The following is a 25,899-nucleotide window of genomic DNA, read 5'->3' as shown; positions in this document are numbered from 1 at the left end:
CAGTTTTTTCAATACCTTTAACAAGTTTCCTAAACTCTTAAAACAGTGAGCACAACATCCGTCTGTATAGGCTGTACAATTAACACATTTCTTGTTGCTTTGACACAAAATGCATAGAGTAAATACCCATTTTAAATGCTTGAACTTCTTTTACACACAAGCTCAACCAAGACCAAAACAATCGATTTTTACTGCCCAATTTACCAATGCTTTCACACTGTCAGCAAAACAGATAACATCATGTTCAAAACCTACATTATTGGCTAACGTCAAAGTGAACAGCTGTTTATATTGTGAATTGAAACAGAAATATATCCCCTGTATTTTATTCCATTGCTACTGAGAAACAGCTGAAGTTATGCAAATACTGTACATCACAGCTGATTCCCAACTAGGAAACACTCAGGTGTTGAGGTTCTTTCAATTGCATGACCTTTTGGAATAGACAGTAAAGAGGACCTCTTTGGGCTGATCTGGTGTGGAAAAAGAGCAATATAGAGCAACACACGAAAGTAAGAATACAGTAATGCCTGCACAAGGGAGAGGAAGACAAGTACCAGGACAAGGGAGAGGAGTGGGACAAGGGCAAGGGAGAGGAAGACAAGTACCAGGACAAGGGAGAGGAAGACAAGTACCAGGACAAGGGAGAGGAAGACAAGTACCAGGCCAAGGGAGAGGAAGACAAGTACCAGGCCAAGGGAGAGGAGTGGGACATGGGAGAGGAGTTAGAATGTGTGGTGGCGCTCAGAGAAGGGTCAGAGCTAGGGTAATACTGTAAATGGAAGCTTTATTGCATATTTCTTGTCCTGTTGCAAATGAAGCCTTTGCTGCAGCAATTATGTTATGTCTTCTTCTTTTTCAATACAGTAACCGTACATTCTATAAAGCTACTCTGAGATGGGTCATTCAAAAAAGTGTAAACTAGCCTTACTTTGCCTTCACTCAAATCAATTATGTTAACAGGGAACTTTGCCATCAAATAATAAGTTACTTATCACTGTATTTATAGACCCAAAGTAGGCTTATTCCGCACACTTATTGCTTATTGCTGCTGCAAAATGTTGCAGATCGTTCCCTGAGGAGGGATCACATCTTCCTTAACCATACCGATGTATTTGCAGAGAGCGACGAGTAGGCTACCTGCTGGAACGCTTTAGGCTACCAAGAGCAGTCCTCATGGATATTTGTAACAGTCAACTGATTTCTAGGTTATGTTTTTTGCTTAAGAATTCAGATTAAAGTTAAGCCATTTATTTTTTCACTATCAGTTCTGCGCACTTCTCCAGAAACAGCAATCACTGCATGAGTAATTGCATATGCATCGGTTTTATTTACTGCTTTGTATCCACAGCTGACGCTATTAAATATGATGTGTCGTTTGTCGCTAACTTCTTGCAGCTGTACCTCCACTTATTATTATTATTACGGTTTTCTGTCTTTTGTCGAGGCCTCCACCGTATTTACCACGTCGTTTTGACATATCTCTGAGTGTGCACACGGCCCTGCCATATCGTGTCCTTTTATGGGAATTAACGGGGCGTTTACCTATGCTAAATAGGAGCAACGGGGCACAAGCTTTCAACTTACGAAATATTGGGATTCATCATTCTAAGAACACACCTGCGAACAATTCTGCTGTTTGAGAACACTTCATGAATCAGGCGTCGATTTTTCTTCTGAACTTTCTTAAAAACAAATTTAAGAAATAACTTAGGAAGATATTGGTGAATGAGGCCCACTGTTCTAAAGAGGTCCACAATAGGTCATGCCATTTCACCTCTAGGTGACGCTGCAATAAGCAAACATTTGGCCCCATTCATCTTCAGATCAAGCATCACAAAAGACATCACGTTTTTTAGATTTTCTACACATTTGACTGGAACAGCCAATCAAAGTCGTCAACCAAGCCACCATAAAAGAAGTGAGGTCATATCCCAGCACCTCTTTACTGCATTGACACCAAATTTGGTAAAGGGACTAGGGACACTGGCGTCATAGTAGTATTTATGTAGCTAATTTTATAGTTAAATTTTACACAAAAAAAACTGAAAGAGGGAAACGTTATGACGATATGACTATTCCGGAAACAGCCAGGTGGTGAGATTTTAATGTAGGTTACCGTAAAAACGTTGATTTGTTTGCTACGTGAGAGCCCCGTCAGCCTCCATTGACGATTGCGGCAGCAACAACAGTGTTGTCGACGAGTGTTCGTCAACAGTGTTGTCGTTCTGCGTCTGGTGAGTATTTTCGTAATTTCGTACCAGGGTCAATTCTACATCCAAATGGACAGCAGTGTTTTAAAGATATGGCGATTGCGAAGACAGCGGGTCCGCATATTTTTGTTATTTGTGTAAAACTTCTAATTTGAGTGAGACCGCGTCTTGTTTTGACGTTAACCTCGCCCACTGGCAGTGTGTAGTAGTAGTAGGCTACAGTACTGTCTTCAATGCCAGAGCTATGGCAAAACTTTATTATGTCTTATTACACGGCTGTTCTTAACGCTGTCGAATGCTCCTTTCACTTGAATGGGGCTTCTCAACGTTCCGCGGTGAACAATTTTCTCATATTTGACCATTGCAGCGTACTCTGTTGCTTAGTGACGTCAGCTGATTTGAAGCCTAAATAATGTTCAAAGTCTATGAAGTTCAACGTCTTTGACGAACTATTTCTCTGCTGATCAACAATACGAATGGTAACAAATACATTGTAAAAATACACACTGTGTTAAGTTATTTATTGTTGGCAAGTAACCATGTAATAAGCGGGATAATGTATAGAATGCCGGTCATTATCGGGGAAATAAGCCCCTTCAGGGCGAAACAAAACCCCTTTGCTTCGCGTCAGGGTGCTGTTCGCCCTGTCGGGTCTACTATACATTATCCCTTACAAAAGACTTACTAATTTCCTGCGCTTTCAAACAATCAGTGGAGGGTGGATAACAACGGCAGCTAGCTTGCCTCTAGCAAACTGCTTTTGAATTAGCCATGTCCTCCTAAATTAATATCAAACTTATTTACGTTTTGGTTTTCAGTTAGCAAATCCATCTGAAATACTGCCAGTGACAACGTTGCAATATGAGTAGGCTAAATGCTTGAAAATATCACTAGAAGGGAAAATGGACCCACTGCAACTGAAGCAAGCAAGCACACCCTACAATTTCCCCAGAAATTGTACCCTCTCTAGTCTGATGTGGAATACCATGCCCCTCTAGTCGTCAGTGTCTGCTCCCATGTTTTTTGTACAATAAAGGCTATAGAGTGAATAGATTAAAAAACTATGTTTAGATGTTTAAGAACAGAGCAAGATAGACAATTACGAAGGTTAAAGGTCAGGAAATAACTTTTAGTGCAGACCGAGACCTATCGCTAGTTTGATTATGTTGACACAGCTCAGTGTCCCATCTTCGGCCAGCTCAGTCTACCATCTCCAATCAGCTCAGGGTCCCTTCACCAGCCAGCTCAGTCTACAGTACACTCAACAAGAGGTGGACACAAGACAGCTTACACCCTCTACCTGGAACACATTATAGCATCAGATTTTTAAAAACAGTCCAATCCGGATGTTGTGTATTACTTTTTACAGGGTTTTTGTGGATCACTTGTAAGGGCTACCCCATTCACGGTCAGCCATTGTCGATTTTAAGTCTCCACTAAACACAAAAGGAAGAGCCAAGAGTACACAAACACTTTCAACATCCTACATATTATGGCATTTGTTGTAAATAAACGTCTTAATAATGTTCTCATATTTCTTGGTGTTTTTTGCCTATCCTGAGCTCAGCCAGCTAAATCTCCAGGTCAGTGAGTGCCCAACAGTTTTTATCACCACTACTGATTTAAAAAATGAAGAAAATAAGGTAAATTAAAGACAGACAGTGACACGGATAGCAAGTATTTAATTAAAGCTCACCGAGCTACCATCGTGATGCCGAGACTTGTAGGCTTACTAGGCTAGCTACTTGATGCATGGTCACCTAGGTTGTTTTTATTATCAGCTGATCCTGTTACGATTCGATTAGTTAACAAGATGATACACAAGTTCTGGTTGGTTGGAGAGTTAGGTAGTTGAGACGATTGCCTGATAAAGTTGCTAACTTTGAACTAAGCTTCAGAAAAAAATTCCAAGAATTGGATGTGCCAACAAACGAGAAAAAAACCACGTTGATAATATAAAAAATCCAGCTCCTCCATTGACGGGGACAGATCATTTAAAAATCTAAAGCCGAAACACGGTTTCGGCCCACCACCTATTTTGTCCGATTTGAGATGGTGCCGAGGCTAGATCACTGTGACGTAGCCATCAAAGTACCGTGAGATCAATTTGAGAACTGCCGGCTGTGTAGCCGAGCGCATTTTCTCAAGGGCAACTGCACGGGTTCTAATGACGACACAGCTATTTCATGATTGGCCAGACTCACATACAACTACTTTGATGCGTGTTTTGTCATTATTCTGACACCTTCAATTTTGCCAATGCTCAAATCCAGACCAAACTGTTTAATTAAATAAAAAATGTGTTGAAGAAAGGGTTTTCTCTTCACTAACGGAAAGACTAAGTTTAATTATAAATAAAGTAAAGTAAGCAAACAGCGCTTGATCGGCCATGACTGACGTCAACACAGCAAACCACGAGAAGCTGGAATTGATAGGTGCGTTCGACATGACCCGACTTCATGCGGCGCCGCAGCCGGCTGCAGGCGGCTGACTTGAAAAAGTGCATTCTGGTTAGACTTTTTGTCCGACTTGAGACGGCGCCGAGGACACGTCACTGTGACGTCGCCATCAAAGTACCGTGAGATCGATTCGAGAACTGCCGGCTGTGTAGCCGAGCGCATTTTCTCAAGAGCAACTGTACGGATTCAAGTGACGACACAGCTATTTCATGACTGGCCAGACTCACACATGACAACTTTGACGCGTGTTTTGTAATATTCGGACACCTTGAGTTTCGCCAATGCTAAAATCCGGACCAAACAGTTGAATTGAATTAAACATTTATGTAAGAAAGGGTTTTACTCCGCCTTTTCGCTAACGGAAAGACTACGTTTAATTATAAATAGAGTAAAGTAAGCAAACATCGCTTAATCGGCCGTGACTGACATCAACACAACCACGAGAAGCTGAAATGTCTGACTTCACATAGCCTTTTTCAGCTCCTCCCCGACTGCAAGCGGCTACTCTCGCTGGTCGTTTCATGCAGCCGCAGTCCATGTCGAACGCACCTGATCTTACGGTACTTTGATGGCTACGTCACAGTGACCTAGCCTCGGCGCCGTCTCAAGTCGGACAAAAAGTCTAACCAGAATTCACGGTTTCAAGTCAGCCACCTGAAGCCGGCTGCAGCGCTGCATGATGTCAGTCCATGTCAAATGCACCTAATGTCAAGGACATGTGATGGGCGTAAAACAATACTTTTTTGTTAGTTTTCTTTTTCTTTTCTTTTTTTTACAGCTCAACAGTTGGTGAAAATCGATACTATAGGATGAAACTAGATTGTTGTGGCGCCTATAGGATGAAACTAGATTGTTGTGGCGCCTGTCTTATTGACCAGCAAAAGTTTTTTAGATTTCAAATTAACTTGTATCTCTCTGTCGTGCAAAAACAGTCAAGAGTCCAACCTTCCAAATCAAGCTCAGATAATCCAATCTGGAAATATCAGGGTTGGTGATAAAAGTGTTCGGATTTTGTATGGAATCCTTTTCTGGTCAAAAGTAGGCCTACCGCTTCTAAAATATAATGAGTAAATCATTTTAACGGCCATCAACGTTGATTGACATGCGATGTGAATGTTGATGTATTCGAACAACTTCAGCCTAATAAAAATTTCAGCAGGCTACTCCTTTAATAGTGCAGCATTGAGTGGGTGGAGCTAGTACTAGAAAATACGGAATCCAAAACCTGGCAAGATGTAAACATTTCTAGCTAGCTCTTGGGCACTAGGCAGGCCAGATACATAATAAGATAGTTTCGATTACAGTGAACACTTTTAGCGGATCTTTGGTGTTTTGTGGCGCACACAGTAGCCTATATAGGCTCTAGGCTATAACAATTGTTCCAAACTTCCTGTTTAAAGTGAGGCTAATGATATATTTACTCCCACTACTGTAACGAACGAGTACAATTCAAACGATTATTCCGAGTTTGACAAACAGTAGACCAGATCAAAATGGACTACCTCTTACAGGTTAAAATAGGCGCCCTCGTGGGTTTATTGTTTTTAACGCTACTTTTCGGATTTATCCCTGCTTGGATGAGATGTTTCAGAGAACCTAGCGGAACAGGTAGCAAAACATGCATTTCGATGTATTTATTTCACACTTTAGATTTAGACTTTGAATGAATTGCATGCATGGGTATGAGATTGTAGGCATGGGTTTGAGATTGTAGGCATACGCAAATTATTGTAGCCTACATTTAATGGTGTGGCGTTCTACAATTTGACAAACAGTGAATCGTCTATTTGCTCCTATTGATATTGACTACATTTACATTTGAGTAGCCAGAGTGGTTATTTTAAATTATAGTTCTCACAACATGTGGCCAAAGTTTTGTTCATTCAGTTAGTGATAGTTCATGCGGAGAATAGCTCTATGAGTTTCATTATTGAGGCATACTAGTGAGAACAAAGTGAAGTCACCTGACTGAGATTAAGCACTGCGAAGATCCTCATTTGATCACGTTCGTCAAATACTACCCGAGAAGAAGTGTCCTATGGTTAGGAGGATAAGCAAGGGGAACGTACTCTCAAAAGAATGTAAACTTCTTTCCTCTGTTGTTCTTGAGAAAATCACATTACTAATTTGATAGTGCCGTTTTTTAAATAATCTGCACCTCCAGTCATATTTGGTAGGCTAGATAACATCTTATCCAAAGTTAAGGACGAACATTCGGGCCAGTGACCAAAGCTGCTGTGGTGTGCCAAGATTTAACAAGAGTGCTTTTAATTTACATTTACATGTATTCATTTAGCAGACGCTTTTATCCAAAGCCACTTCCAAGAGAGAGCTTTACAATTGCAATAACATTTAATTAGGAAACCTATTGTTGTTGTTAGTTGTATTCGTTTATTTTTATTCTTGTACCATTGAAGTCAATGGCAGCCCCTAGAACCATATGGTAACTTTTGTGAAATATGGCACACTCTTACGTACCTCCGCTCAAATGTCATTTTGCTTCTGTACTAGCTCTGGGATTTTGGTAGTCTGGGCAAAGAGTAGGTATAGAAGCACAATATAAGTTATTTGGCCTGGGTGCCAGCCAAACTTAGCCCCGCCCACAACATTTGAGGTTGGGAAGTTTGGTCTGGCATTGCTCCGTTGGGGCGCAACTATGCTCGAACCAGAGGTGTTCGTACAAATTAAATTATCAGGGCGGGCTTTATACGATGATGGACAGATGATCAACAGTAACGTAATCAACCACGTCACCAAAGAGCACATGGGTTTAATTTGTTTTCAACAAACATGGCTGCTGCTGGAGAGTTGAGATGTGTAGATTCTGCCATAGAGTCTGTTTTAGAAGACATCAACAGCGCATTAATTTTGAAAGAGGAACAGAGAAACGCGATCAAGGCATTTGTCGATTGAAAATGTTTTTGCCGTCCTTTCTACGGGATTCGGTAACTACGTTGCTCTGATTGGTTGTAGGTCTATCCAATTGAGCCAAGAGGCTTTTTTCCGGGTTCGGTTGAAACACCCCATACACCCCCCCCCCCCCCCGGAAAAGCCCAGATTGTTTTTGCCAGTTTAACTTTTTATTACCAAACATATAACTCAATACCAATAACAGCAGCATCACAACACTTATTGAGAGCTGGTGGTTCTCTGCTGTGGGTCTGTCCCTAAACAGCTGGTTGAGGGTGGTTGATCAGGGCTTGGCAGGGATGGACTGGGAGTAAAAATAGGCCCTGGACTTTGATCCTGACCGGCCCACCGGAACCGGCCCCCGTATACGCCACCATATGTGCCCTGCCAATGCATCTACATTCTGTGTTTGATGTGATGCTAGTTACGGAGTTCCCAAGTTATTGCAAGCTTTGTGCGCGAGGGATTTTTTTTTTCCTTATTTGAGCGAGTTTTTGAGCTTCATGTAAAATAAATGTGGCCCTGCAAAGTGAATGAATAATAGCGACGGGGCACAGGTTGAAATGATTAAATGTGGGTTGTTTTATTCCAGACGGTGTATTTGTGCAGCGTTAATTGTGCCACATCCGGGGTCTTCGGAGATGGCTTTAATCATGCAACAAATGAGTTTCTAGGGCAACATAGACAACGGTAGCATCCTCAATGATGTTCCACTGTCACTTGTAACTCGACAGTACACACGGGGGGCCTATCAAACACGTTCTCTCCCCTGCTCTTCACGAAACAGTGATTAGCTGAAATTGGTATTTCTGGACTGGAGAAGTTTCCTCTCGGATCGGAGCTATCCTGTGATATCCAAGGTCATCCGTGTCACCAACCCGATGTACACAGCTTTGTATGTTATTAGCAATTTATATTTCCTATTATTTAGTAGTTCTATAAACTTTTATTATAATATTTTACCTCTGCCTAAGCACTACCTTGCTTGCACTGCACATTGCATTGACGGCATCTACTGTAACCTCTCGCGGCACTCCCAGGTAGAACGGTAACTTGCAGGCCTGTCTCTTAAAGGGCCAGCATGACGTTGGATCACTATATGTAAGCCTTTGATAAGCGGTCTTACTATTTGAATCTTGTCCCACTTTTTACCTGGTTACATAAACATAGCCGTTTTTCAGTTGGTAAAACCTTGTCTAGTGAAGGTGATGTCTTTTTGTCTCTTAATTTTTCAGCTCCACCTTTACGTTTCTTAGCCTGGTTTTCCAAATTATAAACATTTAAAACTGAAAGCATGCAGCCAAGGAGCTCTCAACCTTTATTACTCATTTAAAAACGATTTGATAAATCGAATATAAAAGTATCATAGAATGTAAAGTAACAGCTAGTTGGCTTCATACTTGTGAAATGCATAGATAATGTAAAATCTCAATTTAGCTTGCACCTAACATATTTGAGTGTTCTAACATTAGCAATAACGTCAGCTGGTTCAAGGTGTATGCATAGGCTAACCATTAAATTAGCAACACATTTTCCTATTTAACAATGATTTAACATGGATTTACCTGAAACTGATGCACGGTCATCATCTCGCAGTTTCTTTCTCTTAATTTTTTTCTGCCCCTGACTCCTGTGGTCTTTTTGAGGCAATTTTCGAAAAGTTGACCTAGCCTACTGTCAAAGTTCGTCAGGCCACTGAGATAGGAAAGGGCACCCATGCCGATATTGGGAAGTCGTGTGTATTTGTTTTTTGTTTTTGTTTTTGTTTTTGGGGGGGGGGGCACCATTGTAAAAAAAAAAAAAAAAAAAAAAGGAATTAATTATCTCTTGTTCTGTCTGTTTTGTGATATACATGCCTAAAAGGTGCCTTATATTTCTATACTGAAATAACTTCGGCATTATAATCATAACTACGATGATTTTTCAGTTGTCTTTTCAGTTGTATTTTGTTTGTGCCCCCTCAGGACTTGGTGCCCTACGCACAGCGCGTAGTGCGCGTTATGGGAGCGGCGGCACTGCTAGAAGTATGAGTATGACCATGACAACTTCAGACTAGGATTTCTGTGTATTAGTCGTTTTTTGGAAACGTTTTTGTGAGCCAATCAGCGAACAGAGGGTGTGGCTGAAAACAATGTTATTGATGTTGTCGGTCCATTGTGGCAACACTGCCGAATGTCCAGAAGTTAAAGCCGGAGCAAGAACAATCTTTGCTGAGTTTTGTTGGTGGCCATAATGTTGTGGCCTCCCTCCCCACAGGGTTCGGGAAAAGTTTGATTTTCAAGCTAGGTAGTTAGTGGTGAAGGATTTGGCTAAGGCGAATGCTAGCGATTGGTTATGGCAGATCCAATAGTTTTAAACTTCAACACAGTACCCGCCTTAAAGGAAGTAAATGATTGTCAATGGAGCGATCCCAGAATCTCTGTACAAATGAAATGTGAGTCTGGGGGGACCAGGCTAAATCCGGCAGGACTTCAAATTAACTTTTTAACTTAGTGGCACAATTTAGGAGCACCAGCAACAAATTTGGAGCACCCGCCAAATATTAAGTAGCACCATAACTAAATAACTGTTTATGTTGTAGATTTATTTTGCGCGCTAGTTATCTCCTTGTCACGTGACAACGGATCGCAGTGACAAGGAGTGACTTAAAATCAGACCCCAACCCCTCGCCCCTCAGCTTGAGGCAACGGCCCCGGCGTCATAATAACGCTATTATGTTCATGCATGACAAACATAATTATAGCGGCCTAATATAATGATTTATAATATCGTGGCATGTTACAACGTCATTATAGATTGTTGACATGTTTTTGTGGAGCAAAGACAACGATGATTGTCTGATAACCACAATATTGTTATGGTCGTTATATTGTTACAACTTTTTCAGTTCGGGGGGGGGGGGGCAGCTCTGGCCAGTCTTTCATTTGGGGTGGCACTTGATTGTCAAAAACTACTATTTTAAAACTCACACACTGCATCACTCAGAGCAGCAGTCTTCTAACAGTATCAAGTGGTTAGCTGCTAGTCTTCGTTGAAGCGCTGTCAGAATGCAGGTACGTTGGTTTGTGTCATGTGCTGTTGATGGGGGCGTGGCCCAACATGTTGCGAATATGGGCTTGTAGCGTAAGTGACAAATAACTATACAAGATGACTTTATAGAAAAAATACAAATGCATTTATTTCAACTTCATACCGTTTCTGTTCGGAGGGTTAAAAATATATATATTTATTTATTTATTTTGTGAGGTTGGGGGGGGCGGCAGGGTGGCCATTCTCTGACCAATGGTGGCCGTGGCCCCAACTGGCCACCACGTGGCTACGCCCCTGGAAATACCCTTTCCAAAACTTGTAAGGGCGTAATAGTTTGTGAAAGACCCAGAGAAACACAAATATCCGACGAGGCAAAATGGTAATGTACAAGACAATTTTGGAATCCCTGCCGGACGCATTTTTTAGGTCTTAGAGGACATGTCTGGGTAAAAGAAGATGTCTGGTCACCCTTAATAAGCTAGTAATAGTAAGCAACATTCCATCATTATAGTAGTTACATAGGTATTAATTTAGCTTGCTTTGCCGAGCTAGAACTACAACGGAGCCAGATATCAAGTTTACAGTTTCTTTAATCCGACACAATACTTAAGCAGTCAAACTAAAAAAACGAAGCAAAAAGAAAAACGTATAGGCCCTGCACGTATAATACTACAGTACTAATAGTATTGATTTTGGTCAAGTTTACATGTAGTTATCTGCTTCGTAAGGAGCCCCTAAAAGGACATGAAAAAAAACCGCACAAGATACTTTCTGTAGCCTGGCTCTGCCTTCCTACGTACTTCCTCTCAATTTGGATTTTGCTTCTGTACTAGGTCTGGGAGTTTGACTTTGAAGCCGGTTTTCAGAAGAAAAAAAAAATTGTAGGTCCAATCAGCGAACAAAGGGAGTGGCTGAGAACGATGACGTTAATGTCGTGCACTAGTTTGAGTAGTTCAGTAATGGCGGCGGAGAAAGATGCGAGTGAAGTTATTCTGCGGTTGTGGCAATGCTGCCGAATATCCATAAGTTAAAGCTGGAGCAAGAACATACCTTGCTGAGTTTTGTAGGTGGCCATGATGTTGTAGCCCTCCTCCCAGTGCCGCCGCTCCCATAACGCGCGCTGTGCGTAGGGCACCAAGTCCTGAGGGGGCACCCAAAATTTGCCAACTGAAAAATCATCATAGTTATTATAATTATAATGACGATATTATTTCAGTAGACCTATATAAATATTACGCACCTTTTAGGCATTTTTATCACAAAACAGGCAAAACAAGAGATATATTTAATTGCTCAAAAAACTTTACGATGGTGCCCCCCACCCCACCCCACAAAAAACAAATACACACTCAACTTTCCAAGCTCGTGAAGGATTTAGATTGTTTGTGTCTAATCCAATATGTAATGATGGTATTCAATGACACAAGTCTGTGTTCTAGAAAGAGTGGTCTGGAGTCCAGAGGTCCGATAATATCAGCTTTAATGCAGCAGTTGGAAATCAACAAGTACAGAGCTCTGGGGCTGTCTACGTTTCCCTACCCGCAACAGAGTTTCGGGCGGGTTCACGAAGTCCAACTGGCTATCTGTCCCTGCCCCAGCATATATTATACAGTGCAATTGAAACTGAAATATCAAAAAGGGTTGAGCTTGTTCTCTCGTGTATCAGGGAGTTGTTCTTCCTTACGCATCCCACCTGCTCGGGCTCTCTCTCAGCCCGCATTCAAGGTTGCTTCTGAAATGGAGAGATAATAACACAAAATACAGCCTGTTTCCCACACCCTGTGTGAGACACAATGTTTTAAGCCTGAGCACACTTCTAAGTTCATAAGACATACATTTAATAAGCACAATACATAATATTAATACATGCATCCTTTATAAAGTCTTATGAGCATTGTTCCCGTTGCTATATAGTGCACAGTGCCCGTGATGCATTTGGTGATTAAGTTGCCACAAATATTAATAACAGGGATTATAGATAGTGCCATGACCGTGATACAGCTAATGATTATAGTTCTAGAATTGCAATGTATTATAAATTCTTTAATCCCTCTTTTGATCTCTGAAAACACCAGAGATCAATCAACATAGCCCAAACCAACCACCGCCTCCTCGTCCTGGTCAGCCACCCCCAGCAACGGCATTTGGAACCCCTTCGTTGGGTTCTCCACAGCCGAGACAATGATCCGGTTGCACAGGGACCTGATACATGGGATAGAGCAACAATCATGTTGATATTTGATATAGCACACAGTAAGCAAATTAGCGGAAACCTTCTTAGTCCAGTACAATGCTAGTATGGTCAAGCAGTGACACTCTTGACCTAGTCGTAACCCTCTTTTCCGGACTCTCACATTCGTAGCAATAGCAAAAGGTTCACTGGCCGTCCTGGCACTTCTCCACCAACTCATGCACAGCACAACACATGCTCCAGTGGTTCCACATACTCCCTTTCCCCAACACCTTTAGGGCTTGCAAGGCTCTCTCGATGACCTGGAATGGCCTTGTCCATAAATGGACAACAGGCTTTACCAAACATCTGATGATGTATTGGGGCAGGGTCTTCAAGGGGAAGGGGGGGGGGGGCAATCCTAGGTCTGATGAGGCATAGGGGCGCATAGGGGCAAATAGGGCAGGGTCTGCAAGGGGAAGGGGTAGATCATCCAGTGAGAAAGGGGGGACAGGGTCTCCAGGGGAATGGGGCCTTAGAACAGGGGTTGTATATCCAAAGGTAGTCAGACCCACCCCTCTGACTCATCCTGAAGCAGAAAATAGTTACAGTCCCAGCATCACCTTATCTCCCATGATCAAGCAGTAACTGAGTCAAATGAGATGCAAACAGCCGGAAACCATTGATTAAACAAAGATATTGAAATCAAGAACCCATTTGAGGATTTAAAGTGGATACTTTTAAAGTTCAAATAAATCCCTCCTTTCACACCCTTTTAGGTGGTGACAACAAACATTAAAAATATCCCATTACTGATTACACAATGTTGACATACAATCAACTATAGTGATGAGACTATGCAGCGTTATGGCCAAGTGGTGAGGACACTGGACACAGTGGGAAAACCCTAATGATGTTATAGGGGAAAACCCACCGTCACTCCGCAGAGTGGACATTCGACATCCATATATCCATGGCAGAGTTGGACATTCTCACAGGCCCCCTTCACCACATACATACAACTTTAGCCAAGCTTTATAAATTTATAATATAGAAAAAAATAAAATAAATGATCAAAAGACATTTAATGCAAAATGTAACTGTCAAACCAATCTTTAATGTAACTGTCTAATCACTTTCTCATAATTTTTCACATTTCCTCAAATACAAATAAAATAACGTTTGCTTTTTTGAATTTGCTTGGCACTATCTATATCATAACTTTGTTTCATGAAATCCATGTTTAGATAGGATAAAACTGCTCCCAGACCTACGTCAATCATGTCAGTATTACGCTCTGTAATCATGTTAGCCATGCCCTTAAGACAAAAAGAAAATATAACTCAAAATGCTCCCTTTTTCTGTTTCAAACCCGCAATTTAACAATGTAACCGTAAGACACAAACCCTTACTCTTTAACTTCTCAAAAGTCTTATCAAAAGATGTAATATAGAATACTCCTTTGAATGCCTAAATTATTTCATTTTCATATTTTATTGTTAGTATATGATTGAATGCAATACTCTTCTCACTTTCTCAAATACTCGTTTTTACTCAATGAATCAACTCAAATAGACAATAGCCTATCTATCAGCGCGCGTCTCAAACTAGAAACAAACAAACCGTGCGCGCTGGCACAACTTCATTCTTTCAACAACACAGCTGTTAGCGTTTACTGACTATTCACTTAATTTCGCTCTAATATAACTTTTCCAGTTGTATTAGAACCAATTTACACCCCGGGGGTTTAATTTCTGCATTTTTACTGAATACATTACACATCACAGATTCTCTGATTATAAATACAAGTTCTGGTCGGAAAGGTTTCAAAGAAACTCCGTTTGGCTAGGAATTATAACAAATGTTGATCACGCATTTGTTAACCACCAAACTTGGAATTCATCTAAACAGACACATCTCTCAGCATTAATACTCAAACTATACCCTCTGGGATCACTTTTGTAAGATCTCAAGTAACAGAACTCTTTTAGCCCCCACCTTTCTCCATCTCTCCTCGGGATTTCTTTAACTTCTTGGTCAAAGAAAAAACCACCACACACCTCTATTTTTATTCAAGACAATCTGACTCCACTCAAATATGACTCGTTCAGGGGACTTTCAACCCATCCTTGACAGGACTCAAGGGATTCTAACACCTTTGACACACAACAGTACACAGATTCAAACCCTTAAGACACATAAAACAGTGGGACTCTAACCCTTTTTGAGGAGTTTCACCTCAAGGCCTCTCAACCCTTAGTAACATACAGTGGGACTCTAACCCTTTTTGAGGAGTTTCACCTCAAGGCCTCTCAACCCTTAGTAACATACAGTGGGACTCTAACCCTTTTTGAGGAGTTTCACCTCAAGGCCTCTCAACCCTTAGTAACATACAGTGGGACTCTAACCCTTTTTGAGGAATTTCACCTCAAGGCCTCTCAACCCTTAGTAACATACAATGGGACTCTAACCCTTTTTGAGGAATTTCACCTCAAGGCCTCTCAACCCTTAGTAACATACAGTGGGACTCTAACCCTTTTTGAGGAATTTCACCTCAAGGCCTCTCAACCCTTAGTAACATACAGTGGGACTCTAACCCTTTTTGAGGAGTTTCACCTCAAGGCCTCTCAACCCTTAGTAACATACAGTGGGACTCTAACCCTTTTTGAGGAGTTTCACCTCAAGGCCTCTCAACCCTTAGTAACATACAGTGGGACTCTAAGGCCGAATCCCAATACTCCCCCTTACCCCTTCCCCTTACCCCTTCCCCTTAATTTACCCCTAGCCCTTGGCCCTCGAAACTAAGGGGTAAGGGCTACATAGCCCTAAGAAATGGGACACCACTTGGTTACAGGTACGTCATCTAGCACGTATCGATATCTCCAAAGCAAGTAGTGTTATGCACTGATTTAAACGAAATTCGCTGCTAATGGAGTTTACATTAAACTGTAGACATGCTAGTCAAAGAAATGCGGGACTGTTGTGCAATTCAGCACTGTAATATTAGCGTACCAAACTAGCGATTTTTAGAAACGTTTCAATTAGGAAAATGGTTGCAAATATATATGTTCATGACTGTATATAACACAAAACAAGACTGTCATAATTTTTTTATCAATTAATTAAGCCGAAAATATTATATTTAGCGGACTCTCTGGATGATCTGGCCGCCATTGTTGCCGGTCGCGCAGTTTTCACATAGCCCTCGGTTTCAAGTAAGCTCCCGACCTCACTTGGTTTTAAGGGGTGTATACCCCTTAGTCTTAGCCCTTCCCCTAGCTCAAAAAGAGTATTGGGACACCACTAGCTCTCACGGGAACGCGCAAAACGAAGGGGTAAGGGGAAGGGGTAAGGGGAAGGGGGAAGGGGTAAGGGGAAGGGGTAAGGGGAAGGGGTAAGGGGAAGGGGTAAGGGGGAGTATTGGGATTCGGCCTAACCCTTTTTGAGGAGTTTTACCTCAAGGCCTCTCAACCCTTAGTAACATACAGTGGGACTCTAACCCTTTTTGAGGAGTTTCACCTCAAGGCCTCTCAACCCTTAGTAACATACAGTGGGACTCTAACCCTTTTGAGGAATTTCACCTCAAGGCCTCTCAACCCTTAGTAACATACAGTGGGACTCTAACCCTTTTTGAGGAATTTCACCTCAAGGCCTCTCAACCCTTAGTAACATACAGTCGTTGATTTCCCACCACTGTTGGTTTGACTAGGTACGATGAAACATAGTAATCGTCTAAATTTGGTTCTCAGTTCCGAATAGCAGTACTTTGAATTAACAGGTGTCTGCTTACCTTTTGTTGAGGCATCTCTGACGATTACGTCTGCCTCCTCGTACCGGTGTATGGGTCTCTCTCCCAATCTGTCGGTCAGGCCGGAACCCTCTGGACTCCCTCTTTTCAGCGTCGGGGTCACCATTTGAAGGATTTAGATTGTTTGTGTCTAATCCAATATGTAATGATGGTATTCAATGACACAAGTCTGTGTTCTAGAAAGAGTGGTCTGGAGTCCAGAGGTCCGATAATATCAGCTTTAATGCAGCAGTTGGAAATCAACAAGTACAGAGCTCTGGGGCTGTCTACGTTTCCCTACCCGCAGCAGAGTTTCGGGCGGGTTCACGAAGTCCAACTGGCTATCTGTCCCTGCCCCAGCATATATTATACAGTGCAATTGAAACAGAAATATCAAAAAGGGTTGAGCTTGTTCTCTCGTGTATCAGGGAGTTGTTCTTCCTTACGCATCCCACCTGCTCGGGCTCTCTCTCAGCCCGCATTCAAGGTTGCTTCTGAAATGGAGAGATAATAACACAAAATACAGCCTGTTTCCCACACCCTGTGTGAGACACAATGTTTTAAACCTGAGCACATTTCTAAGTTCATAAGACATACATTTAATAAGCACAATACATAATTTTAATACATGCATCCTTTATAAAGTATTATGAGCATTGTTCCCGTTGCTATATAGTGCACAGTGCCCGTGATGCATTTGGTGATTAAGTTGCCACAAATATTAATAACTGGGATTATAAATAGTGCCATGACCGTGATTCAGCTAATGATTATAGTTCTCGAATTGCAATGTATTATAAATTCTTTACTCGCCGTGGGTGCTCTTTTCTATCTCAGTGGCCTGACGAACTTTGACAGTAGGCTAGGTAAACTTTTTGAAAATGGCCTCAAAAAGACAACAGGAGTCAGGGGCAGAAAAAGAAATAAACTGCAAGATGATGCCCGTGCATCACTTTCAGGTAAGTCCATGTTTAATTATTGTTAAATACGGGAAATATGCTGCTAACTTATAGTTAGCCTATGCATACACCTCTAACTAGCTGACGTTATTGCTAATTTTAGCACACTCAAATATGTTAGGTGCAAACTAAATTTAGATTTTACTGTTAAACATTATCTATGCATTTGAAATAACTGACGCCAGCTAGATGTTACTTTACTGTACATTCTATGATGCTTTTATATTCGATTGATCAAATAGTTTTTAAATTAGTAATAAAGGTGGAGAGCTCCTTGGCTGCATGCTTTCAGTTTTAAATGTTTATAATTTATTTGGAAAAACGTGCTAAGAAACGTAAGAGTGGGGCTGATAAATTAAGAGACAAAAATACATCATGCACTCAAATAAAGCCCCCAAAATTTCGCTTGTGCGCATTGCGCGCTCGCATTAACTCCGTAAACAGCATCATATTAAACACAGAATGTGGATGCATTGACAGGGCAGCTGTGGTGGTGGTGGTGGGGGCATCATAAAGGAATTATGCGTAGGGCACCCAAATGGCTAGCGGCGGCACCGCCTCCTCCCCACGGGGTTCGGGAAAAGTTAGATTTTCCAGCTACGGCAGCGAGCTCCGTTACAGTAGTGGTGAAGGAGTTGGCTAAGATGAACACTTGCGATTGGTTATGGCAGATCAGAGTGGCTCTGGGCAGATCCAATAGTTTTAAACTTCAACAGAGGACCCTCCTTCAAGGAAGTTAACGCTTGTCAATGGGGCGATCCCAGACCCTCTGTACAAATAAAATGTACGAGGATCTGGTTAGGACCAGGCTATACTTTCTGGTGCGCACAAGAACGTTTCTGGTGCGCACGAGGTACTTTCTGGTGCGCACGAGAAAGTATCTTCTCAGGCACTGTTACTTGTAGGCGAGGTGGAGGCTCAAAAACCACATTAGTTGGTGGCCGATGGATCACCAATAAAAACTGTGCGAGTTGCAGCATATTGCTGCTGCCATCAACTGTGCCAGCGATACCCCGAGTCGAGATATAATTTGAAAACAAAAGCGTTTTGTTATGAACAGTATTAAAGATTGAAATGATAGCGAGGACTTTGTAGTGATTGCGCCGGGGCTTATAACTGTATTTCCAGTTTTTGACATGATGATATATGCACATTATTAAATAAATACATTTAGTTATACACTGTGTTCTGCAGTTATCTGAAGGTAGGATATATGATGTTATCCTGTATTCCATGCAGTCAGGGCATCTCCTCCTCCTGCACCCATAGTGGACCATGTGATGTTGAGACAGCCACGTTTATAAATGAGAACCCTGGTCAAGACGGGTGTATCCCTTGCGCCAAATGAGACAACACAACTTCAAAATTCGTTTTTAATGTCTTTCTAGATAATATAGTGGTGATGACTCGCAAGCAAACTTTTAATGTCGTTAAAAGTCATTTCCACGCATGAAAACAGCAGTATGCTTGCAACTATAACTAGTTCCATACACGAGTTTCAGAGCTAGGAACAAGCTTCTCCGCAAGACCGGGCGAGTCGGTCTGGAAAGATGGCGCGGTCCAATTTGCGCTCCTGCTTGCTTCACTGCGCCACTGAGCACTTTTCATAGAAATTAATGGGGACGCTATCTTAGAAGAAAAATCTAGCCGTGTCTATTAATATATGTCTATGCTGAAAATCTGCAGTGTTTCCCCTAGGCCTACAGTTGTTTTGGAGGGGCAGCCCGTCCCGTGTTAGCCAGTTTCGTTTTGACTGGCAACATACTGACGTTGCTCGTCCACAAATGCCCTAATAAACCCATAGAATAGGGTTTCTTTCTCTTGCTAGGCTATCCGTTTGCGCTGCTATGTTATAGTGACTTGCTGGACCTGTCACGTGACTTCCATTGACAATAGATACGTTCGTAACTTGCTTAACTACATTGCTCTTATGGTTCTTCCCTTTGGCACTTTTTTGGTTGTTCACAATGTGTGCTTCTTGTTGTTTGGCTACCCGCAATGCTTTGGGGCTATCTTGTTGTTATTATCAGTGACACTTTGTTAAGCTCTCTCTTGGAAGTCGCTTTGGATAAAAGTGTCTGCTAAATGAATGTAAATGTTCGACTTCATGCAGCCCCGGCGTCGCTTGCAGCCCGGCTGACTTGAAGCAGCCAATGACATTCTCAGCTTCAAGGCAGCCGGCTGTCGGCGACGCCGGTGCTGCATGAAGTCGAACAAACATTTTGATCAACCGCCCCCTGAAAAAAACCAATGGGAAACACTAGGTGCGTTCGACATAGACTGACTTCATGCAGCGCTGCAGCCAGGGACGGACTGGGAGTAAAAATAGGCCCTGGACTTTGATCCAGACCAGCCTACCAGAACCGGTCCCGTATACGCCACCACAGCGAGCGCCCTGCTAATGCATGCAAATTAATTTGCATGCATTAGTAGGGCGCTTTGGGACTTCCACGCTTAATGCGAGCGCGCAAGCGAATTATTTTGGCTGATTTGAGCGAAAAATAGTTTTGAGCTTGATGTAAAACAAACAAACATAGCCTTTTGTACAATTGGTAAAACATTGTCTAGTGAAGGTACTTACGTTTACGTTTGTGTTTCCTGGTTTTCCATCTTTATATTGTCTCTATAGCTAACTTTCGATCTGTCAGTGTCACTGTTGTGTATAGGCGGCACTAAGGGCTGCATCGACGTTCATTTGGAATAGACCAACCGGCCTGGGGGATCGGGGGGCCGGCAAACCGTGTTGCTCAATCTTCCAACATTTTTATTAGTAGTAAAAAATTATGGTGGGTCGGAGGGCCGGCGGCCCATCGGAAAATTCCCCAAAAGTGCCCAAAAGTGCTTCGGCCCATCGGAAATTCTCCCGATTCTCCCGATGGCCAGTCCGCTACTGGCTGCAGCCGGCTGCAGGCGGCTGACTTGAAACAGTGAATTCTGGTTAGACTTTTTGTCCGACTTGAGACGGCGCCGAGGTTAAGTCACTGTAACGTCGCCATCAAAGTACCGTGAGATCGATTCAAGAACTGCCGGCTGTGTAGCCGAGCGCATTTTCTCCAGAGCAACTGCCATAGAGTTAATATAACTAGAGACAGCTACTTCTGTCTTCCAAGATGGCGTCCCCATTCATTTCTATGAAAAGTGCTCAGTGGCGCAGTGAGGCAAGCGAGAGCTCCTAACGGACCGCGCCATCTTTCCAGAAGGACTCGTCCGGTCTTGCGCAGAAGCTTGTTCCTAGCTCCGAAACTCATGCATGCTTGCAACTAGCTGTATACGTCATACTTTGCGACAACCAGTCACGAGCGTGTGAGCTGGAGCTAAGGCATTGCAGAAAACTGTCAGAATGTGGTAGAAGTCCGATCAAGAAGCAGATAGCCTACATGTAAACTTTACGAAAATCAATACTATTAGTACTATCGTATTATACGTGCAGGGCCTATACGTTGTTCTTTTTGCTTTGTGTTTATAGTTTAACTGCTTATGTATTGTGTCGGATAAATAAACTTTAAACCTGATTATCTGGCTCCGTTGTTGTTCTAGCTTTGCAAAGCAAATTAAGCCTATACCTTTACTATTATAATGATGATGAGTGTTGTTTACAATTACTAGCTTATTGTTAATGCCATCGTTGTGGTGTTAACTGACTTAAAGTTCTAACAATATAACGACCATAACAATATTGACGTTATCAGACATGATTTATTTATCTTTGTCTTTGCCTCAGAATAACACGTCAACAATATATAATGAAGCCGTAACATGCCACGATATTATAACTAATTAGTTTAGGCTATAATTACGTTTGTCATGCCATGTGCATAATAGCGTTCATTACAAAATGGTTAAATCTGCTTTAAAATTACTTAAATTAACTCTACAAACAACCGTCATGTATGTGCAACCATTTGTAAAACGTGCTACAATAAAGGCAGGCAGCTGTAGATTATCAAATCCTTTCTCTTTGTTCTCATTCAGCTCAGGTAAATCTGCGATTTGCTGATGCTCCCTTTTGTGCTCATTCATTGTTCGCATCCGCGAGCACGTTTCCAGGCAACTTTTCTTGACGTAAGTAAATAAATGGGCTGCTAGTTTACCCATTTCAGATTGGTTTCAATCTTTGCAAAAATCAGGAAAAATTATTCTATGAAAAAGCTAGTAGTATGAGCCAGGTTTGAGAATCTAACAAAAATTATTGGGGGAGATAGTTTTCGATATGTTGACTGGAGTTAATAGAATAAAAACGACCGGACGAATCGGGTAGAAAATCGGAAATGCAATACCAACTACATCCACCGGGGCTGTTGCCTCAAGCCGAGAGTCGAGGTGTGGGGGCTTGGCAACTGCACGGGTTCAAGTGACGAAACAGCTATTTCATGATTGGCCAGACTCACACTCGACAACTTTGACGCGTGTTTTGTAATATTCCGACACCTTAAGTTTTGCCAACGCGCCAAAAAGTTTAATTGAATTAAAAATGTGTTGAAGGGTTTTAGTCAGCCTCTTCACTAACGGAAACACTACGTTTAATTATAAATAAAGTAAAGTAAGCAAACAGCGCTTAATCGGCCATAACTGACGTCAACGCAGCAAACCACGAGAAGCTGAAATGTCTGACTTCACAGAGCGGTTTTCAACTCCAACCCAACTGCAAGCGGCTACTCTCGCCGGTCGTTTCATGCAGCCGCAGTCCATGTCGAACGCACCTACTGATGTACATTAAAGTTGAGAACGTAAATGAAGTTTAATTGGTTGTGTAACGTTGGATGGACCGGTCACTGTATAGGCCTACACATACTGTGTAGTAGGCTAATTAGCCAGAGTTTTGTAACGAAATAGGTCGCACCATAATGATTATTTGCACTTGCACAAATGCTCCCAAATATATTTTGGTGTCGCACAGACACAATTTCGAAGTAGGCCTATATGCGACCAAAACGGTCACAATTTCATGCCTGTATCCACTCATTAGATGTTAACAGAATAACAGCAACAGTCTGTAAGGTGTCCCTTGTGTTTAAGCTATATGAGATAGGCCTACACTTATTCACCTGAAACTCTAAAAATGCAATCAAACAGTAAGAGGGCTTTGCATGTTTGTGATGCAGAGACCCATCGAATTGTGTTGAGTTTCATCAGCTGTTTTGCTGGAGGCGTCTTCCTGTCTGCCTGTCTGCTCGACATCATCCCAGACTATCTCTCAGACATCAGTGCTGAGCTACAATCACGGAAGGTGAAGGTGAGTTTGGCCCCACTCCCATCAATTAAACAACATGAGGCGCGACCTCAAAGTTTTGGCTTAGACAGCGAGCTGTCATTTTTGCAGTTAATTTGGATCCCATGGCCATGTGTATTTATAGTATACCACTAACCATAACCCTTTGTGTGGTTGGTAAATCATAATGTATTAAAGAGGGAAGCTTTAACTGAATTAAAGTCCATGTGCATCTGTCTTAAATAGACCAGCTTCCCAATCGCTGAGTTCATCATGGCTGCCGGCTTCTTCACTGTCCTCATTCTGGAGAGAATTGTCCTCAGCTGCCGTAAGGAAGAAGCGGCCGTTGAGGAGAGATCCCCCTTGATAAACTCCAGTGTTCATGGTTATGGACACAGCCATGGGCATGGACGAACCACATCCAGCAGTTTGGAGGGGAGCGGCCGTCACATTCATGTTGACCACCAGGCCCACTCTTCCTTCCGTTCTTTAATGCTTTTCCTCTCTTTATCCCTTCACTCTGTGTTTGAGGGCCTAGCCATAGGCTTGCAAACCACAGATGCAAAGGTATGAGCTTCGTTGACAACCTTTTGAAGTAAACACAACATGTTTGCTGTGTATGTTATACTATGTTGTGCCATGTATGTCACATTAGATCCGTCACCTGGTGTACTGCACAACTGAATAAGTTCAAAGATTTACAGAAGCCTGCAAGTCCTGTCTACATTGAACTCACTACCCTTCATGTACCATACTATTAAGACTGCCAACTACAGAAATTGCTGTTCTTAGATGAATGAGTTGTAGCATGTGACATTGGTGTGACTTTTGGTTTATGTAACGTGTAAACGAGAACTTTACCAGGGAGAACATTTCTAGAAAGAACGGTTAAGGCTCAATGAGGATATGTGTTCTAAAACAGGAAGGAGGTCACTTTCATAGCAAATGCTTTCTTCCACATCCTCAGGCTGCTACTCATGTACTGTCAGCTGATGCCATGGGTTGATAATGAAAACTATTTACCCCAAATAAACTGTTGTAGGGTTAGGATTGGGTTGCATTCACCCAGAGAATAGTTGGTTTCTTGAGTATAAAGATTTTAAAAAAGCTTTGTCAAAAGAAAAAATACAATACATTTAATTTTACATGCACTGTTATGGTAAACACTGTTTTCTCTTTCACTTCCAGGTATTGGAGATCTGTATTGCCATTCTGGTTCACAAAAGCATAATTGTTTTCAGCCTATCAGTGAAACTGGTCCAGAGTGCATTGCGGCCTATGTGGGTGATAGCTTACATTGGTGTCTTCGCAATGATGTCACCGCTGGGTATAGCTTTGGGCATCGGAGTGATTGAGGCAAAGCTGGCAGCTGGCTCTTTGATCCAGGTCATCCTGGAGGGGTTGGCGGCAGGGACATTTGTTTACATTACCTTTCTGGAGATCTTGCCCCATGAACTCAACTCTGCAGAGAACCAACTGCTCAAGGTCCTCTTCATCCTACTTGGCTTCAGTGTTATGGCGGGCCTAACCTTCATTGGCTGAGCACCATGGATTGGATCTACCCATGTAAACACCCAAGGGCCTTGATGGACCCCATGCTTACAGCAGGTTGAACTTCTGAATTTCTTTTGAACTATTGTGGATGTTTCAGTGTTTCTATCCCACTGTTTTTATCTAAAACTTCCAGAAGTTGTTGGTTTTTTCTTTTTTTAAACCTTTATTATAATTCTTCAACTCAAAGATTCATAGAACTGACATGAAGTGTTTGTATTTTCTGTATAAAACTGTAGGACAAAACCGCAATTTGTGATTCTAGCCCATTGCACACATGCTACTAATGTTTGGAACACCACACTGTATCATAATACCTCAGTATTATGTGCCTTACAGATTAGATCAATTAGATGTACTGTACTACATTACTCCCTAATTTCAGTATGTCTTAAGGATATCACCAGCTTGGACAATGTCCAATTGTTTTCCATGTTCCCTCCACATGCTTGGATGTGATAAACTGTTGTGATCAGGGCTGTGTTGGGATAGTTTCTTTGCAGACCTAAGTTTTTTTCCTTTAAAGGGGCGATTGACTTCGTTTTTTGGGTATTTCACACTGTTCCTTAAGGTCTCCGAATAGGGTATGTAACATTGGTTGGGTTAAAAATGGCCCGGGTGCTCTTCTATGCCCCCTGATAGATCCTCTGAAATGTTCCCGGGAAAAAAAAACACTAGCTTTTCTCCTTTTATGGTATGCTCATTAATATTTAAATAAGCTGCGCGCTGATTGGTTGGTTTTCAATAAGGATGGGCGTGGTTAATCGAATATCCGGATATCCTAAAGTAAGTTAGTATTCGAATACTTTTTTCGAATATTTATGAGCCTAGTTTAATTTAAAAAAACATTATTGAAAAACCGTCGCGTCGTGTTGTGAATTCTAATAGTTGTGACGTTAGAAAATGATGAAAACCATCAAAAAAGGAAGGCTACGCCTGTGTTCTGCTGTGAGTCTCCTTTCATTTCATTTGGCGCTACAAGAAGCATAGTGTCCTGGCTAAGCGGTACTTCGCAGCAACCTCAGGTCCTGCAGTCTTTTCTACGCCGGCCTGCTCGTAAATCGACTCCGTACTTGCCTCTCCCCTGAGCATGTTTACATGCTAATTCTCCTGAATAAAAATGCATATGGCTAACGCAGTTGTGGCTTATTTATTTTCTTACCAGTAGCCAGTAGCTACCAGTAGAGCTAGCGTAATCGGCTGTTTATGTTTGCAAGTGTGGTGGCGCATCGTATCCTATAGGATTCCGGTTCCAAGTTAATATCCAAGTTAATATGCAATAGTTCTCCGTGTGTCTTTCGTTTTTATCGAGAATAGCCTACCCAATGTGTTTAATTCAGTCCAATGTAGCCAACTTTTTATTTCACATAATAATAGGCTAATCGCCTCTTCGCCAAATTAAGAGCCTACGTCTGAAGACGCAGCGTTTTTTCAAGTTCATTGTATTTTCGTCATGTTAATAAATTGATCTTTCATTTGTTTTCTTTATTCAACCCTTATTTAATCTAATATCTTAACAGTCCCAATAATTGCCAGAATGTGTGGTGGTTCATGTGTTTACTGTATGCTTTGCGTCAGGAGACTTGAAATAAAAACGCGCAAATAAATCTA

At 41.9% G+C, this 25,899-nt stretch overlaps 1 protein-coding gene across 3 annotated transcripts; it reads left to right on the top strand.

Annotated features, from left to right (window-relative positions):
- Positions 1–2,169: 2,169 nt before the first annotated feature.
- Positions 2,170–25,899, top strand: slc39a1 (solute carrier family 39 member 1). 3 transcript variants are annotated; one of them, XM_084682391.1, is made up of 4 exons: positions 2,170–2,237; positions 22,631–22,761; positions 22,984–23,304; positions 23,926–25,899. In XM_084682391.1, exons 3-4 carry the CDS (start codon positions 23,011–23,013, stop codon positions 24,277–24,279), a joined length of 648 nt encoding a protein of 215 aa, XP_084538517.1. In that variant the 5' UTR covers positions 2,170–2,237; positions 22,631–22,761; positions 22,984–23,010; the 3' UTR covers positions 24,280–25,899. The 3 variants fall into 3 exon arrangements, with proteins under 3 accessions (XP_084538517.1, XP_084538516.1, XP_084538515.1); XM_084682390.1 differs by lacking the exon at positions 2,170–2,237 and adding an exon at positions 5,913–6,280; XM_084682389.1 differs by lacking the exon at positions 2,170–2,237 and adding an exon at positions 16,257–17,528.

The sequence above is a fragment of the Hypomesus nipponensis genome, chromosome 19 (genome assembly GCF_054491055.1).
Source record: "Hypomesus nipponensis isolate SF chromosome 19, ASM5449105v1, whole genome shotgun sequence".
Classification (NCBI taxonomy): domain Eukaryota; kingdom Metazoa; phylum Chordata; class Actinopteri; order Osmeriformes; family Osmeridae; genus Hypomesus; species Hypomesus nipponensis.
This window is presented reverse-complemented; position numbering and strand designations above follow the sequence as displayed.

Bases quoted from the DNA above. Each gene is read 5' to 3' on its own strand.
- slc39a1 (XM_084682389.1), top strand. From the start codon at position 17,261: ATGCATTTGGTGATTAAGTTGCCACAAATATTAATAACTGGGATTATA. The intron at 17,529-22,630 runs GTAAGTCCATGT...TTTGTGATGCAG, and splicing joins TGCCCGTGCATCACTTTCAG to AGACCCATCGAATTGTGTTG. The intron at 22,762-22,983 runs GTGAGTTTGGCC...TGTCTTAAATAG, and splicing joins TACAATCACGGAAGGTGAAG to ACCAGCTTCCCAATCGCTGA.